The sequence below is a fragment of the Xenopus tropicalis genome, chromosome 5, assembly GCF_000004195.4.
Source record: "Xenopus tropicalis strain Nigerian chromosome 5, UCB_Xtro_10.0, whole genome shotgun sequence".
Classification (NCBI taxonomy): domain Eukaryota; kingdom Metazoa; phylum Chordata; class Amphibia; order Anura; family Pipidae; genus Xenopus; species Xenopus tropicalis.
In genome coordinates, this window is record NC_030681.2 from 86376664 (window position 1) to 86395293 (window position 18630).

The following is an 18630-nucleotide window of genomic DNA, read 5'->3' on the forward strand; positions in this document are numbered from 1 at the left end:
TTGCAATGTACTTCAATTAAAATTATTTACTGTTTCTTTAAAATAACCAATTCTGTGCTGCTGACTTTACTCTTCATCTCCTCTCTCTCCTGAATCTGCATACAGGAATCCGTTCCCTGCTGGCTGGCCAGACTAGTAAGAAAACTATGAGCACTACTCTGCATTCTGAAGGGCAGGGAAGCAGAGCTGGGCTGTTTCTCAGTGAGAGTAGCCTCAATGATAAATAAGCAAATAATTAATCCTGTACGCAGCTTAAAGAGGGAGAGGAGACAAACAGTGAAGTCAGCTGCACAGAATCAGTTATTTTAAAGCTGGGGGAGTGAGTTCTTAGCATTCTTGAGGGATGGGGGAACAGGAGAGGGGAGAGAGCTGCATGTCTCCGGCACAGGAATTACAGATACAAGAAATCTTTTGACAGAGAAGTCAGTGCAGCATTTCCATGAGTGTTTATGGCTGTATTTACATAGACCTTTCTGATAAAGCTTACTTAGTTTTTACCTTTCCTTCTCCTTTAACCAATAATTTTTCAACAAAATTATTTTCTTTTGCCCATTAGAAAAGAGTAATGTGCTGACATGTATTCCTTCTAATCTCCTGTGTTACTTTTTACAGTGGGCTGCCATATTGTGAGCTGCTCCACAGGGACAATGTGGCCTCATTTATATATGCAGCTGCAGTGGGCAACTTGCGCTTTTTCCCCACAGTGAGGTACATCTAAAAACAACTTGTACTTGTGTGCAAATGCACTTTTTACACTTCCGCAGCACCAATCAGTGCTTCCTAATTTCTGTTCCAAATTGAGTGTGGCTACAGCTGTTGTTGTTTTCTCTGGGAAAAAAAGGTGATTTCAAAGAAGCATGATTTCTGGTTATAAATATAAATAATTTCAAAGAAGCATGATTTCTGGTTATAAATAATATTAGAGGATGTTTTAGACACAGGGGATTTTTTTCTCCCTAGAACAGTTCAAAGAACTATAGGGCACCCCTTCAGACTTGAGGAACTGAATGGCTCATCATTTAATGTTTTGAAGTCATATTCTAATAATGCCTTTAAAGGGACAGCATATACCTAAAAACCTTTTCTAAAAATGAGCACAATAAATATGATTTGTTTTAAAATTACATTCTACCTATTGTTTTAATTTAAAATAAAAAATCCATATTTTCCTACTTTTTGCCAAGCACTGATTTGAAAGATGGACTGTTTTCACTGTCTTCTCTCTTCGTTTATGCATAGGGCAATTTGTCCAGAGCTCCCTATCTACTTTTGAACAAACATAATCCACCCTTCTCTAAGCAAGTAGCATTTGACCTGCTTTTGATCAGGGGTTTCTTAGGGGACTGATAATTAGTCTTACCAGGTCTTTTGAGGTTCTTCAGGATCAGGAAGTAAAACTGGCTTCCTATTCTTGTTTAGTGCCAAAGATATCAGGAACCATAGATATTTCTTAATTAAAACAATAGGCAAAAAGCACAAGCCCTATTCATTAAGCTCTTGTTAAAAAGAAGTGTATACTGCCCCTTTTAAAGGAAAAGAAACACAAAAAATGTTTAAGTAAAAAATCTATTCTACCCTGCCCCAATAATTGCCCTATCCTGCACACCATTTATTATTTTGAATGCTTTATTAGAAAATACCTGCTAAAACTTGGCTTCCGGTCATTTGAAATAGGACGATACGGCGACGCAGGGGAAGAATCCACTATGCGACAATCAATCAATCAATCCTAGCCTTGCTTCTGTATAGCAATGATCAATCAATACTTTAAGAGTAGTTTGGATTATTTTGCGATTAAGAATAGTCTCCAAGGCTGTTGTACTAATAACAAGAACAACTAATATCTATATCATTAATAATTAGGATTTACACTTAGTTTATTATCTGTATGTTTAGTTTTAAGTGAGTATATATAGGTTTGTATGTGTATGTATCTGTATATGAATGCACTGTGCTAGATTTGGAAGGGTTGACTTTTTTTTAACATAAATTAACTATAATACAGGTAAAGAGGATCTGCTTATTAGAGATGACAATTAATACCTATTAGTGGGAGAAACCAAATCAGTAGAAATGCAAAATATCCACTGGTTTAGTGGATTTTAGAAAATAGATTTCATACCTGTAGAATGTAGATAAAGTAGAAGTAGAAGATTTGACTGTAAGGTCAATATCAAACTGCATGTAGGAATATATTCCCTGCCATTAATACAAATCAGTGCATATTAGGCAAAGCAGGCCAAATGATTCTGCATTTCAGCTTTTTATGTCTTTCCAACAAGATTGGTGTTCTGGCAATATGTCATTACGGGAATCTAGTCAGAGAAAGGGAGACCCAATAGTTTTGTTATTGACCTGAATCTGGCACCTTAATAGATATATTATTTTTAAGCACATATGGTTTTAAATTATGTGAGTGCAAAATATTCTGTTTGCTGCTATTAGCTGCAGCATAAAGCACAGGTTTCATTAGGCTAATCTGTTTACACTCAATCACTTAATAACACTTCATGGATTAAAAGAGTTACCTTTGAAAGGTTGTGTAACCATTGCAATTTCCCTTTCTTTTATAAAGCATAAACGTATTCCATTGTGCTATTCAATATGAAACAAACCTACTGGGAATTGTGACAATACAGTTAGAACATATATAACAAAGGACTGGGGGGGCCTTGGGAAATCCATACAATAGGTGCATTTTGTTTTCAGTGGGCATGGAGTCTTTGTTGGGTGCTGAAGTTCATTTTATTTCATCTTTTATTTATAGGATTAGTTCAAATTTTAAGGTCAAAAGACATCAAAGGACAATTTTAATAATGTATAGATACAATATCAAGACACGTTGGGTTTGAAGTATACAACATATCACGTTTAAATATAAAATGCATACAGTAGTTGAATAGATACTTAATAACTATACATTTGTTACCATGATGTTTGGTCACCTAGTTGGTAATTAACAGCATGTTTACGAAAGAATTGTCTTAAAAGCATGAAGGTTTTTAAAGCAATTTGGAGATTTGGCTCAAGCCCAAGGGGTTCATTTATCAATGTACGAATTTCTATTGTGTTGAAGTATGATTTGCGAAAATTCGTATACTTGATGATAATTTCTGATGTGTGGAAATGCTACGAATGTTGATACAAAAATATTGTGGTACGATCTGAAAGTTACAAAATTTTTGTATCCGAACAATGACGCAAAAAACTTTCTAACTTTGAACCTACAGTGCATGATAGAGTGGGCGGGGCTTAGCAATGTCACAGGCAGTCCGTTCCTGCTCTACTTGCTCCTCCCCCCCCCCCCCCCCACCCACCCAACAGCAACACAAGCAGAGAAATACAGAAGGAGGAAACTGGGAAGGGTTTTCCCTGCTACTGTTGAGTAAAGTCAGTCAGTGCTGTGACCACTTCCTGTGGGAGACTGAAGTGACACTCCCATGTTTCATTTTGCTCTGGCTTCTAATTAGAAAGGTTGTGTATGCTGCTCTCATATAACGGCAGTTTTAGGAGGTAAAATGCTTTCAAAACATCTTTCTTTCTGCATCATTTCACATTTTGAGGGAGGATGAATATTATAACTGAATATGAACTTTATATAAAATGTCTCTTTTAAAAAAAAATACAGAAAATACGCACAAGTTCTGAACTTTAGAAAAAATACAAATTTTTTCGTACTTAATGAATGTGCCCCCAAGTCTGGGATAGTTTAAGCGTGTTTTAAATTGGAGACCAGGAAGGCCTTAGTGAGTTGATTTTTGAATCAAGACTAAACTATAGTTCTACACTATAACTGAAAATGTGTTACCTAATGACAGAAAACTAATGATTTACTGACATCACAGAATTAAAAATATGGGTTTTATTCAAAAGTAGACAAGGCCAGGTATCTTAAGACCAGGTTTGTGTATTACAGCACCAAAAACTCAGAGAAGTCCAGTTGTTTTAGACTTAATTCTACTAGATACTGTATATCATGACCTGGATAAATGAGAATCTTCATAGACATACAGCACTAATTGTTTCTGTCGACGACCATCTATGCTATGTAACAATAAAACAAAGATTTTTTGTATTTACTATTGATTACTACATTCTGCACCCCTTTAGATTTAAGAAACACAATGCAGAGATGCACCATATAGAGAGAGGATTGCATTGTAAAGTCAGCATCCCTAATCACTCTTACCTGAATGATGTGTCATATTCTCTAATACACAAGATCTACACTTTGAGCTTTAAAGAGAAGTTTTGGAAGGTAGAATTTGAAGGATCGTCTAATTGATTTTTCATAAAGCTAGAGCTTTGTAATAGGTTTCAGATCCAGCTCAGATCCTACAGTGTAGACCTTTAAAATGGTTTTCCTCCAGTGCTAGAGACAAAAAACACCTGAGCAATGAGGTTAGTGATTAATTACCATATTCTTATTAAAGTTGTTTATGCTGCATTTATACCGTTTTGGTGCCTAACTAGGTATTGTATAAATTTAAAAGGTTCTTACAGTTCTAAGCTATGACCATAAGATATGACTTTTTTTTTTATTTTTTAAATAATAATAATATTTAGTGCTTTTACATTGCCAATATATTTGCAGGTAACTAATGATTGTGGTTATATTTTTTTGATAAATTATTGCCCAAAATGAGAGTTACGTATTAGAGGAGAACAGAAAGTTATAACAGAAGTTGTTTGCACAAGTGATGGACCACATTAAATTTCCTTTCTCAGCAAACTCCAGACTGTTCAGAGCTTTGTCAAATTGCTGTCATGGTGTGAGTCTTTACCTTTAAAAAAACTTAATTTAAAGGTATTTATCAGTTCTTTTATCGCTAGAAACATATTAAATTAGCATATGCATTTCTCTTCTTTTTGCTGTATGCATGTATGAGCCTTGGTGTACAGGTATGGGATCTATAATTTGGAAACCAGAAAGTTTCAAATTACCTTGTACTTGATCTCAGCTAAGATATAATTAGTCCTTGTTGGAGGCAAAGCAATACTATCTGTACTATGTTGATATTTTTTTTAGACCTTATCCACCTGAACATTCTGGATAACAGATCTGTGACTTGTCAGGAGAAGGTAGGGCTTAGCCTTAGCTTCACATACACACTGTCAAAAGCATCCCTTTAGAGTTGATTTTGTCTTTTACTAAAGAATCCTTATGATTGTGCAGTTTACATAAATATTATGTTCTTTAACTTTTGGGCTATTGGTTGTGTAAATGCAGCAATTATTATTTTTGTTACTATTAGCAGTCAACAGCCCACATTTTATGCCTATTTGTCTACCTCCCATTCTTGCTTATTTTTTTACATTTTTTGCAATAACCTATATTTACTCCATCTGTAGAGTTTTTGTATTTGAACCTTTCCCTTCCAGACAATCGGCTACTGTATAGGCCCCAGCCCTTATTCTACATACACTATCTACCTATCTCTCTGTGGTACTATATTCCAGTTTTAGACTTACTTAGAATTATTTTCATGAATAAACATAAAGTATCTGGGGAAAAAAGGTTTTCATTAAATGACTCATACATACACTTTAGTGACAGCTCAAGACTGGTGCTGTTTAAATGCATTTTAAGGCAAAGTAAACTATGTGTATTTGTAATAAGGTTTTGTGTTCAAGTAAAGGTCACATCCTGGGAGGTTCCAGTTCCAGGACTGCATCCCTGAATATGTAGTTAAAGGAAAAGTAACACTAAATTTTTTTAAGTAAAAAAGCTATTCTACCCTGCACCAATAACTGCCCTATCCTATGCGGCGATAAGGCGAAGGAAGGAGCAGCATCCACTATGCAACAATCGATTGATTGAGCCTAGCCTGACTCCTTCCTATACAGAAGGAAGGCTAGGCTCAATCAATCGATTGTCACATAGTGGATGCTGCTCCTTCCTTCGCTGTATCGCTGTATTTCAATTGACAAGAAGCCAAGTTTTAGCAGGTATTTTTTATTAAAACATTCAAAATACTAAGTGGTTTGCTGGATTGGGCAGTTATTGGTGCAGGGTAGAATAGCTTTTTTACTTAAAAAATTTTAGTGTTACTTTTCCTTTAATCAACTATATCCAGGGCCTCCCTAAACAGTCTTTGGTTGCCCTAATAAGCTGGGTGTTGGAGTTCAGAAACAGCTGTAGGTTAAATAGTCATGTCTTTTGTTGTTATAATGTTTGTTAAAGCTACATTATTTGTTTAAATGCATGACTAGCATTACACAGCTGTCAGTAAATCCTGGGAGCTAGCAACAGCTGGAGTACAGCTAGAATTCCCATATATTTTGTTTCCAAAAATAAATTAATCTCTTATATCATGTTATTCCTTTTCATGAATCAGTCATAACTAAAAATGTTGTCAAAATAGTTTTTGATGCCAGAAAAGATTCTAACTATAGCACATTAAAACTAATAGAAAGACTATAACTTGTGTAATTTAAAATTTAGGGATGCACCAAATCCAAGGGCCTGGCCGAACTGATCCCTTAAAATCATGTGAGTTTTGGTGAACACAGAAGTAAAAAAAAAATGTAAGAGCTTTGTGTGAGCTTCTATTTTACCCTTCAGTGGTCTAATTGGCATAGACAAATTAGGATTCAGATTCGATTTGTTATTTAGCTGAATCGTTTACAAAGGATTCGGGGCTGAACCTAAAAATTGTGGATTTGTTGCATCCCTAATAAAATGATAAATGTATTTGGATACATTTTAACATGTCCTAAGAATTCATGCCTATGGTGTAGCAAATGTGTTTTCATGTCTTCATATTAAGGATTGGGTTGTAGCTTTAGGTTTGAGAAAGCATTTTGTGGCGTCTAATACATTTTTGAATTTACAGTAGAGGTAAAAAAAATGCATTCTTCCAGTTCATAATACATAATGTAATTTGCAGCCATATGAACAGATTTAGCCTTGGGACAGGCATCTGCAAACCTACAATTAAATGATTTGATTCACCATTTTTTCCTTCTCCGAAATATTTAGTATTCCAGAGCAGATGTTTGAATGTTGCAGAAATTAGTTTGTCTTTATCAGACGAATGCTGAGATATAGCCACTTAGGCTTTATTACATGACTGGGATGCTATATGCCTGCAAATACTTTTATTTTTTGTTCTGGGAAAAAAATCGAATTCACTTTTAAGATTTTCTTTTAGTAGGACTCCGGTGAATAGATTAATGTCAACATATTATTGGACACTCTTTCAAACACTTAATTTCATATTTCAAAGAACACTTAATCATATCTCATTCTATAATGACACCTCAACAACAAGCCTGCGACCCCTATTGAATTTCGTAATCAATTTGATATGATAATGATAGAGGTACTACTAGAGCTTAATTTTGAAAGAAAAAAGAACTGTGACTAGGATGACAGTTAAAAGTTGATACGTTTTTTAATGGATATTCATTTAAAATGTGAGCACTAATGCAGAGCTTCCTGATAACATAATTAACAGGTACCTGTACCTAAAGTCTTTAAATGTTATATAGATGTGCAGATCCCTATAGCCATTGACTCTATGTCGTGTGAAGCCATTACTTCTCTTTACAGAACATGGCTTACCCCAAAGGTTGTGCAGTTTGTTTGGCACAGAAAAGGAGGGCTATATTGTTGGAACACAGAAGTTAAATGCAGCTGCAAGGCATGGGTGAGGTGTTCTGTTTTAAAAAAAAACTCAAGGTTGTTAGGCATTATGGAATTTTTTTAGAGACCTAAAATCTAAAGGCAATATGTAAGACTTTCCTCACAAGGTCTTAAACAAGCACTTTCAGACTTTTATAGAGGTTAGTGGAGCACATTTTGTCTTACCTTTCCCTCAGAGATCACATGACTGGAAGTAATGCAGCTCTAACTGTAGCAGGAAGAAGTGTGGGAGTAAAAGGCAGAACTCTGTCCATTAATTGCCTAATGTGGCCTATCATGTATGTGTGCCTTGGCTTGTTTGTGTGCACTGTGAATCCTATGATCCCAGGTGGCAGCCCTTAATCCTTAAAATGGCAATTTTCTATTAAGGAGTACCCAATAGCACATAATAGCAAAAAAGTATATCTTTATGAAAATGGTATTTTTAGATGAAGCAGGGTTTCACTTATGAGCTTGTTTATGCCATATATTTTTATAGAGACCTACATTGTTTGGGGGTATAGTTTTCCTTTAACTGCATAAGATATAACAGGACCTTTCTTCAAAATGAAAAATGGTTCTTTCTATTTAGCCAACATTTGTCTCTTTTCTGGTTGACTGCCATTTTGAATAGCTTACAACTATTCATGTAGTAAGGGGCAGAAGTATTGTCCAGGGTGTAAAATTCTTCTTAATTCTTTGGATTACTTCAGTTTTATTTAAATCATATATATTAAAAAATTATTGATAAAGGAATTCTGGTGGGAGGTATATAGGAAAGGAAGCAAAGGGAGATATGTTATTAAAGATGGAGGCATGCACAGAAGGCTCTCCTCTTGGACTACCCTGTAGTCAGGAGGAGGGCTGAACAGGAAGAGGGAGCAGGGCTTCACCAGGAAAAAGAGTAAAGGAGCTGGAGATTTCAACTTATAAATTGGAAACCAGATCAGACTGAATGCAGGGATCAAGATATGATATTCTGGGGGTTGTTTAGAGTAATTTTAAAGATAGAAAAAAAAAAGTTTTACTTCTTTAAAGGAGAAGGCTTATAAAGAGTTAATCTGAAGCTGCAGGCATACCTTCAGTTCTCTCAATAGTGCCCTTAAGTCTCCCTATATTTCTCCCATTCAGATTATCAGAAGCCTCATAGGGAAAAAAATGCTGAGCTCTGTAAAGAAAGTTCCCACAATGCCTCGCTCCTGCACAGAGACCACGACTGGTGTACATGCTACAGTTAGTAAGACTATGAGTCAGCTTCCTGCTGATTGGCTCAGATCCACATTCCAAAGGGGGGGAGGGAGTTCTTAACATTCTTGAGGAAGGGGGGAGCAGGAGAGAGGAGAGAGCTGCGTGTCTGGCACAGGAAAAGAGACAACAAATCTTTTGACAGAGGACTCTGTGCAGTGTTTCTGTGAATACTTTATGTCTGTATTTCCATAGACCTTTCTAATAGCTTACTTCATTTTTCCTTCTTTCCTTCTCCTTTAATATGTGGTTCTGGAATGCTTGGTACCTGGGGTTTCCCCAAAGAAGTAGGGTTTTCTGTTATTTGGATCATATTACTAGTCTACTAAAATATTTGAATATTAAATAAACCCACTAGGATTGTTTTGCCACCAATATAGCTTTTTGGTTTCTTCATTAGAATCATGTACAAGGTGCTGTTTTATTATTACAAAGAAAAGGAAAATTATTTTTAAAAACTTGAATTATTTGCTTAAAATGGACTGTGGGAGATGGCTTTCACATAAGTAAGAGCTTTCTGGATATTGTTTTTTTTGGGATAAGGGATTCCATATCTGTATCCATACTGTTCCAGCAGCGAGGGACTAACATGCAGTATTTAGGGTTTGAAAATGAGTGTGTTCTACATATTAATATTTGCACTGGGCAGAGAATGTGTAACGATCTTTGAGCCAGTGTGCTCTGCTTTTCTGACATTTTATTTTGGGGAGCCAGGTGTATGCTAGATGAACTGAATTATGCATATATATGGTAAATACAGCGTTTGTAATTATTTTAATCTGCATGTTTCAGTGCTACCTGCTGGAACGTGATTTAGGTTCATCACGTAGTAATTACGGTCTGATTTTAAAGGATACTTTAATCCTAATTTATTCCGAAAGAATATAGTGTTAGTCTGCTTTTTGCTAGACTCATAATTCTTTAGTTTGATGTGTGTTAGTCCCTTGTAAATTAAAAACTTGCCTGTCTTTTGCTATGAATTTTAGTTTTAATTTGAACCTTTGTAGCAATGCTGTTACTTATATAATTTAACTGTCCTATTTTCTTGGCTTTTCATTTACTAAATACAAATAAAATATTTTGCTATAGGTTGGGAACAGCCAGTATTACTTTACTGAGATAACATCATGCTGTTGTCCAGATTACCATGAAAGTATAGAATATTGCTTGGTGTTACTGAGCAAGACCTGTGAACCAAATATCTCATTCTGTACTAGTGTTTACTTAGCAAGAAAACCCTTGCCAAACCTGGGCCTAATGTGGTGGTTGCTGTGGCTTAACCAGAAGTACATTTAGGGTGATATTTTGGGAGTCTTCTAGATACCCCTAGTGTCCAACCTTAAATTGTTTTCCATGTAAAGGACACCCTTTGTATGCCCAGAAAATTATCAGCCTAGTGTCCAAATTTTATATGAATTGCCATGAACTTGCCCCCCGCCCGCCCATATTTTTTTTTTTTTTTTTTTTTTTTAAATCAAGCAGACCTAACTGAGAATAATTTAGGAAATGTTGAATTCAAACCAAGACAATTTGTACTTAGATCTAATACATTGTGTAAATCAAAATATATCGGACTACTAAATAAAAAACAAATGTGGAACTTCAGTTGCAGTATTTCCATGTTGTACTATGCTCACTTGAAACATTTCTGGGTAATGATCTTGTGTAAATGAAGAAATAGATACAGAAAACATAGCTATTTGCAACGGAACTCCTTCAGCTCAAATATAATAATCTTATGGTGTGTTTCTTTAAATAAAAATTTAGCAATGAAACCTGACAAAATGGTAATATTATATTATGTAGTTGCAGATATTAAAAATCTGACTGCAATGTAATCTCTCATTATTTAAATGACATTTGATATTAACAGTATATTTGTACATGTCACTCAGCCTGAGTTGGTAATTGTGTGGCTTAATGGGATCTTTAAATAGAATGCACCCATTTTTTCATAGAGCAGAGAAGCTTAGCACGAGTGCGAGAGATATTAAGTAGTGAATGTGCTTTGTCAATTTGTGGACTGAAATGACAATTTTATTTCAGCGTAGAATTAATATGTTGTACTTTAGCCATTTTCATTTATGTTATGCATGAAGCCTATTTTTATCTTTCATTCCTATATTTAGACTTTTCTTATATGTGTGTTCCATGTTACTGCTTTTATATTAGTTACTGTATATACTCAAGTATAAGCCGATCCAAATATAAGCCGACGTACCTAATTTTATCTAAGAAAACTGGAAAAACTTATTGACTCGAGTATAAGCCTAGGATGGGAAATGCAGCAGCTTCTAAGTTTCAATAATCAGTACAGGTATCGGACCCCTTATCCGGAAACCCATTATCCAGAAAGCTCAGAATTATGGAAAGCCCGTCTCCCATAGACTCCATTAGAATCAAATAATTCAGAATTGTAAAACTGATTTCCTTTTTCTATGTAGAAATAAAACGGTACCTTGGAATTATTCCCAACTAAGATATAAATCAACCTTATTGGATGCAAAACAATCCTATTGGGTTTAATTAATGTTTTATTGATTTTTTTAGTAGACTTAAGGTGTTGAGATCCAAATTACGGAAAGATCCCTTATCCGGAATACCCTTGGTCCCGAGCATTCTGGATAATGGGTCCTATACCTGTATAAATTCCAATAAAATTGGATCTATCAATCTTACTGAACAAATACGTGCAGGGAATGAGTATGCGAGATGCCAGGCTCCCCCACTACTGCCTCCTCTAGCAGGGTCACCTGGAGAAGTAATCACTCATTCATGCCTTGCGCCTCAACCTGTCTGTCAAAAGGAGCACATCATAAACTGAGAGGATTCAGCTTGAGGTTTACTTCAAGGAGCTCCCTCTCCCTCCCTCCTCACCTCAATAGCATGCAGGCTTGATGTTCCGTTGCCTGTTTGCTTCAAACAGTTCCATTCCTGCCTGATTGTTAAGGCTTTCCCCCCCTCTTCATTAGACACAGACACCGGAGCTGAGAGCAGGGAGCGTGTGATGTCACACCGGGGGGCGGGGCAAGGAACCAGGAAGGAGCGGAGCACAGAAGAGCACACAGGGAATCGGGTAGCAGAGGGTGCTAGTTGGAGGGACTCCAGTATAAGCCGAGGGTTAATTTTTCAGCACATTTTTGGTGCTGAAAAACTCTGCTTATACTCGAGTATATGCAGTAAGTGTTTTTTATTCAGCCCATTACAACTCTGACTACCCAAGATGGTGGTATGGGTGCAGGGTATTGTCTGCTTAAAGTAAATCACAGACTAAAATAGTAGTAGGTGACAAACTGATATATAAAGCAGGTTTGTCAGAAGAAGTGACCTGGCAGTTAGTAAGTAAAGTGGTATAGTTGCAATTGTGTACAATATATGGGGCGTTCTAATGCCTGTGTTTAATAAATGTATATTCCTTAGTGGCAAATCCTATTATAATTAAATTGCCATAAGGTTTCTTGTATTTTGTCTGTTATAATAAGCAAGAAAATGTGAATTTTTGCAACAATACATTACGATATAACAGACAATAGTTGTTAAAGCTAATAGTTTTGATATACTACTACTCTGAAAAAATTATTTTCTGCAGTAACGTCAGACTAAGGAGTTCTAATTCCCCAGCCTTTATTCATAATTTACACGGGGAGGCTTATTTATCAGAATTTGAATTTGTAAATTTTAGATTTCTTTTTCAATTCCAATAAACTGTTATTTTACGAAACTCGAATGTTTGTTAATTTATTAAAACATTTGAATCTTAAAAACTCGAATGAATAAAACCGTAAAAAAAAACCTGAATGCACCAAATTCATATTCTACTTATCATTTTTATTGGATCTACAAACTCTCAAAAAAGTTAGAAAAACTAGAATTGAAAAACTTGCTTAAATTTTACTTAGGACAACTCCCATTGACTTCTACATGAGCTAGCAATCTTCTACATGCTAGAGTTTTACATTCATTTTACATATTAAAATATTGAACATTGGAGTTCAAATTCAAACGCTGATAAATCAGCCTTCTAGAGTAAAAACAGTTTGTGGCGAACGGCCACGCTTGCACTGGAAAATGAAAAGGCTAGCCGACAAAGGGTAAAAATTGGAATAGCATAAAGGAAATTATTAAATGTAAATATGTTTGCTTACCTTAGTCTTTATTTTTGTTATGTTTATCTTTATGCAAACCAAATTTGCCCTTTACAGTGGTACATACAAATGGTTTGTACACTCATTTATCTTTTCAGTAGATGACTGTTCTGTTTTTTAATATTGCAATTTGCATAATAAATATGGTTTTTTACTTTCTTCTTTGCCTTACAACTGTCTAATTTCTCCAGGGACAGTCCTCAATCTCTGGAGGTTTGAGCTTATTAATGGATTGTAAAGTTTTTAGAAGAAGGTTGAGCAGTATCCAGTTAAATGCATCAAATAAACCAAATGTAAAAATGAATAAATGAATTTATTAGAGAACAGTTTGAATTTCATACTAGAAATTTTTAGAACACAATGTAAACTTGTTCATAAATAAAGACCAATTCTAGATTTCAAATACAATTGTGTATGTCATACTAGGAGAATGCATTGTAATTGTTTTGCATAAAAGTTGCTATTATCTCTCTTAATTTTTCAGAAATATAAGGCTGGCAGGTGTGATGATATCTTGAAATGGAAACCACCTAACTTGAATTCTGTGGACTTCTTGCTAAAGATAACAAAAGTTGGGGGTGAAGGGTAAGTCATTCACCTAATTTAAAATATGGTCGCTGATAAATGGCATTAAAAATTAAAGAATAAGTAAACTTTTTTTTTTCTATCTCTAAAATGACTGCTACCACAGGTAGCTCAACTTTAGGTCTCTCTGCTACTTCCTAGCCTAGCATGGATCCCTGTTTTATTTGCTGAGATCTCCTCTCTCTGACTGCAGACGGTCGAAGAGGTGTCTGCTGGGCATGTTTGCTCTTTCTTTCTCTCTCTAGATATATATATATATATATATATATATATATACCCACATACACAAACACACACACAAGCCTCAGGATTTTCTTTTTTGTTCCTATGAGAGCAGTTTCCTTTCTATTCATAATGACCTGCACCCGGGGCAGCTGATTATTTTTTGAAGGGTTGTGCTCTTCTCTGCCCATATAAGGAGTTTTTTTTTTTTAAATGTATTGTTGGTATCAAATTCAAAAATTTCTCAGTTTCAACATCTTATAAGTTGACTTTATACTATTTGTAGTTTAATATGATTTCCAAATTGTTGCATTCTCTTTTTATTTCTTTTACAGTGTCTTTTTTGAAAATGTGGTTGAAAAGGTCACCACAGAGTTGCGCGATGTTTATAAATTCACAAATCCTCAGGTTGACATGGAACTCCATGGTGTCTTCCATTAGCCTTCTAAGTTATAGTTTGTACACTGGCCTCTTTTCTTTACACTACAATATTTTTTTTATATGGCTCACAAAATTATAAGTATAATAGTAAATATGATAACATTTTATAATCAGTTTTTTAAGGGGAGGATCACTTTAGAATGTCTTTTATCATGGTCTTAAAATAATTCAATTAATAATTTGTTATTAAAGATATACTGACACCAGAAATTATTTTTTTTTTTTTACATGTATCATAACATTGTCTGTGCAAGAACTTTATAATTTTGCCATAAAAGTATTTGCCTGATGCTTTTACATTACCTGTCTGATCTCCCATGTTCCTGAAAGAGGGGGCTGCCATATTTGTTTGCATTGGAAGCTATAACTGAAAGGCTGAGAAGGGACAGTCAGGTTTATGAACTTCAAGTAACAATTACTTACAGAAGAAAACATGTCGGCGAAAAACCGTCAGCACGACCTACTGTATAGGTAGCTTTTTATGTATATTCATATTTAGAAAAGTATTTTTTTCGTGTCCGTATCAATTTAATAATTCTAAATGTACATTTAGCTTAATTTATTTAATTGTCAAATAGGACAGTAGCAAAGCAATTCAAGTACTGTCTAGTTGTTATGGCTACTGATGCTGAATATCAGACAGTGGTATGAATGGCAGCATAGATATGAAAAGAAGAGAACCCAAAGAGAAATATTAGTAATAAAAGTTATACGGCAAGGTTAAATCTGTCTGTTTTATATGTAGCTGTACCAGATGGCAGTGCATGTGGTATACACATTGTACCTTTTCTAAAAATATTAGAGAAAGAAAGAAAAAATATATATGTAAATGTGTGTGTGTGTGTATACACAGTATATATATATATATACTTTTGCATATATATATACTTTTAAACAATTTAAAAGGGATACTACTGTCTTGGAAATATACTTTTTTTTTTTCCATAAAATTATTTGCATGACTTAACGAATAAGGGTAGCATTTGGAAAGGGTCTGCACCACCATTTATTTCCTTTAAGTCATCTGAGCTTTGACTTTGGTAATGCACTTCCTGTATTCATTCATTCATCCCATAGGTTTCGCAAAAGCCTGATATCAGCAATCAAAAAATTGCATGCTTAGTTCTTCTTAGCTCAGATTACTAAACACGCTCTCCAGTCTAGCAGCCAGTAAGGAGATGGCGTTGCTGGTTTCCAGAGAACTGTCTGCTCCTATTTTTTTTTTCTACTAACCTACTCTCCTGAGCTCAGCTTAACGAATGCAATGCTTGATCCAAGCAGAACTTCTTAGTAAATTGTGCCTGTTTAAGCCTGCATTCTTCTTTGCATGAACTTTACAGTGCACATGTGTTATGTGCAGATGGAAATGTCACTGAAGATATGTGAAAGGGAAAGCTGCTAATTGTTTTAGGAAAATGTGAGGGTTCTAGCAAACGGATGAGATATATGCAGACAATGCATTTGGGTGGGGGACATGTGCATATATTTTGTAGGAAAATATAGGCTTTCCATGTCCTTTAACTATGTGCGCCAGGGTTCGCTTGAAAAGGCATGAAGAACTTTGGTATTTTTTCAACCTATTATCTATGTAAGTGTAGTAAACTTTCTGTTAATTGAAGCATTTGATCATTGAAAAACTGCTGAGAAAAATCTGTTGCTTCTTAAATGGTTTGGGCATCTTTAGGGAGTGGGTGTACATTTTGTTTTGTTATATATATTTGTTGACTGTTTCATTTTGTATGTTTGTTGTGCATTTACTTTGTTTTTGGGAATCTGTTTCCCTGGTTTTGCTTTTTTTTTTTGCACCATTTAATATAAACGATAATGTTATTTTGGTCAATATGTACCCAAAGAGTGCAGAGTTGATTTTAATCAAAACATTGTTGTGCGCTATGTGTAACCCTTTCTTGGCACACTCACTTATTCTGGGCTGTATATAGGCTTAGAACAGAAGATTTGGGTTCCCTTTGCAGATAAAAGGTACCGGGACTGGGATTTTAGTGCAGTGCCTCCATCTATTGGACACTGAGGAACACACCTCAAGGGGATTTCCACTAGGAAATAATCACACACAGTTTGCAGCAATATCAAACTTTATATAACTGTTGAAATAGAATGTAAAACAACTTTAGGGATATTTGATTTATCTGCCCTGAGGAACTTGTGCAGTCTATCCACTGCTGGCACAGTCTCTGTAGGTGCCCAGTCCCAACTTGGATCCGGATAGACCACAACCCTTTAATCAGTTCAGTCCCTTCGCCAAGAGCTCTTAAGTCCCCCCAGGTAGCGCTACCTGCCCCAGAGTACCTTCCCCTATGTTCTCACCAGGGGACACACACGGAGATTCCACAGAGGACTTTGTAATCCTTGGCAACCCAGCAGACTCTTCACTTTTCAGTCTGAACTCACAAAAAGTGGTACTGGCTGCTCACTCTGTATCTCTCTTCCAAAAGCTGGCAAAACACCAGGGGCACCCTTTATCAACTGTTGGGCCTGCCCCCTGATTTTTGGTTCCAAAGTTAAGCACACCTCCTCCCAGAAGTGCACTGGGGCATCCAGCCAATCGGGTTACTCCCCAGTCTGTAGCTAGGCTGGATGATGTCACAGACTGAGAAACAGGGGACAGAGTTCTCTGATCCCCTACATATTCATACAGAATGAAAGCTACTTTCTACTTATATCTTTTATTTATTCCTTTGTAGGAAAAGCATACACATTTATAAGAGGATATAAAACAATTAACAGTTGTGAATTTAACATCTCTGCATGAGAATTAAGTAGGATTTAATTTAAAAAACAAAACACGTTAATAGAGTCGAACAGTTTGTACATATAGCTATAGAAAGGTGTTTATTAGAAGACAATTACCTGCTTTCTTCCTGTTTCACCTGAAAAATGTGATATGCTTCATAAGAACTTATTTTTGGGTCATGACTTCTTTCCTGCACATTACTGTAAAATTATACAGTTTTGCTTGTACCAACCACAGCTTTAAAACAGCTGGATTCACTTTGGTTAATATTTTTTCTTAAATCTTCAAATATGCCTCTTGACCCTCTTTTTGTCATCACATTTTTCGGATCATGCAGTTGGCATATGAGAAATAGCTTTTGCCATGATAGGGCAGTTCTGTAAGGTTTACAGAAAAAAAATGTAACCTAATTCTTTACAGCTACACGCAGCATCTGGCAATCTCCCTGTAATACCATCTTTTGAGTGTCAGAGGCACTGCTCATGCTCAGTGTGCTTTGTAGCAGAAAGTGGTGTTTAATCTGTCATAGAAGCTTTCTATATTAATTTATCTGAATTTTATATTGTACAAGTATGGGACCTGTTATCCAGAATGCTCGGGACCTGGGTTTTTCCGCATAAGGAATCTTTCCATAATTTCGATCTCCATACCTTAAGTCTGCTAAAAATCATTTAAATATTGAATAAACCCAATAGGCTTGTTTTGTCTCCAAAAAGGATTAATTATATCTTGTTGGGACTAAGTGCAAGGTAATGTTTTGTTATTACAGACAAAAAGATTTCTTAAAAATTAGAATTATTTGCTTATAATGGAGTCTATGGGAGATGGTCTGTAATTCGGAACTTTCTGGATAGCAGGTTTCCGGACAACATATCCCATACCTGTACTTATACAGTAAACTATTGGGTCCTGAACTCAGATAACAGATATCAACAAGGTCAAGTACTGGTGAAACGACATAAAAAGATTTAGACAACTACTAAATGTTTTTTCAGATGCATGGATCCTAACTGCTAAAGGGCGGTAGTGTCCTTTGTCTGGCACAGTAGCTCAAATGTAAGTACCGTATATACTCGAGTATAAGCCGATCCGAATATAAGCCGAGGTACCTAATTTTACCTAAGAAAACTGAAAAAACTTATTGACTCGAGTATAAGCCTAGGGTGGGAAATGCAGCAGCTACTGCTAAGTTTCAATAATCAAAATAAATACCAATAAAAGTACATTAAATGAGGCATCAGTGGGGCATATGTTTCTAAATATTTTTTACAAAGAAAAACAGTAAACTAGCTCTGTAAGTGGAGAAGGTCAAACAAAAACACTATGGTATCAACAATGATGCCTTAATAGTACTACTCCCTTAGCTCAATCAACAACCAAGCTAAAACACAAAGAGTTAAAATCCTTCAAAACTATGGTTTATATAGAATGTAAAGTGCAATGTATAGTGCAGAATGGGACAGGTGAGGATGGTAGATGAATTTGGGAGTGGGCCAGGGCACTGGAGGGTCTGGTTGCGGTTGGCCTAATTTGCACCCAAATGACAGAAGGTGCTAGTTTGGAGGGACCCATGGCACCCGACTCGAGTATAAGCCGAGGGTGACTTTTTCCGC

At 35.6% G+C, this 18630-nt stretch overlaps 1 protein-coding gene across 1 annotated transcript in view; it reads left to right on the plus strand.

Annotated features, from left to right (window-relative positions):
* rngtt (RNA guanylyltransferase and 5'-phosphatase) overlaps nt 1-18630 on the plus strand; it is a 148558-nt gene that overhangs the window by 87816 nt on the left and 42112 nt on the right. The window contains 1 exon segment of the mRNA NM_001001222.1: nt 13502-13602. Within this exon segment, the coding sequence (NP_001001222.1) occupies nt 13502-13602 (101 nt within the window).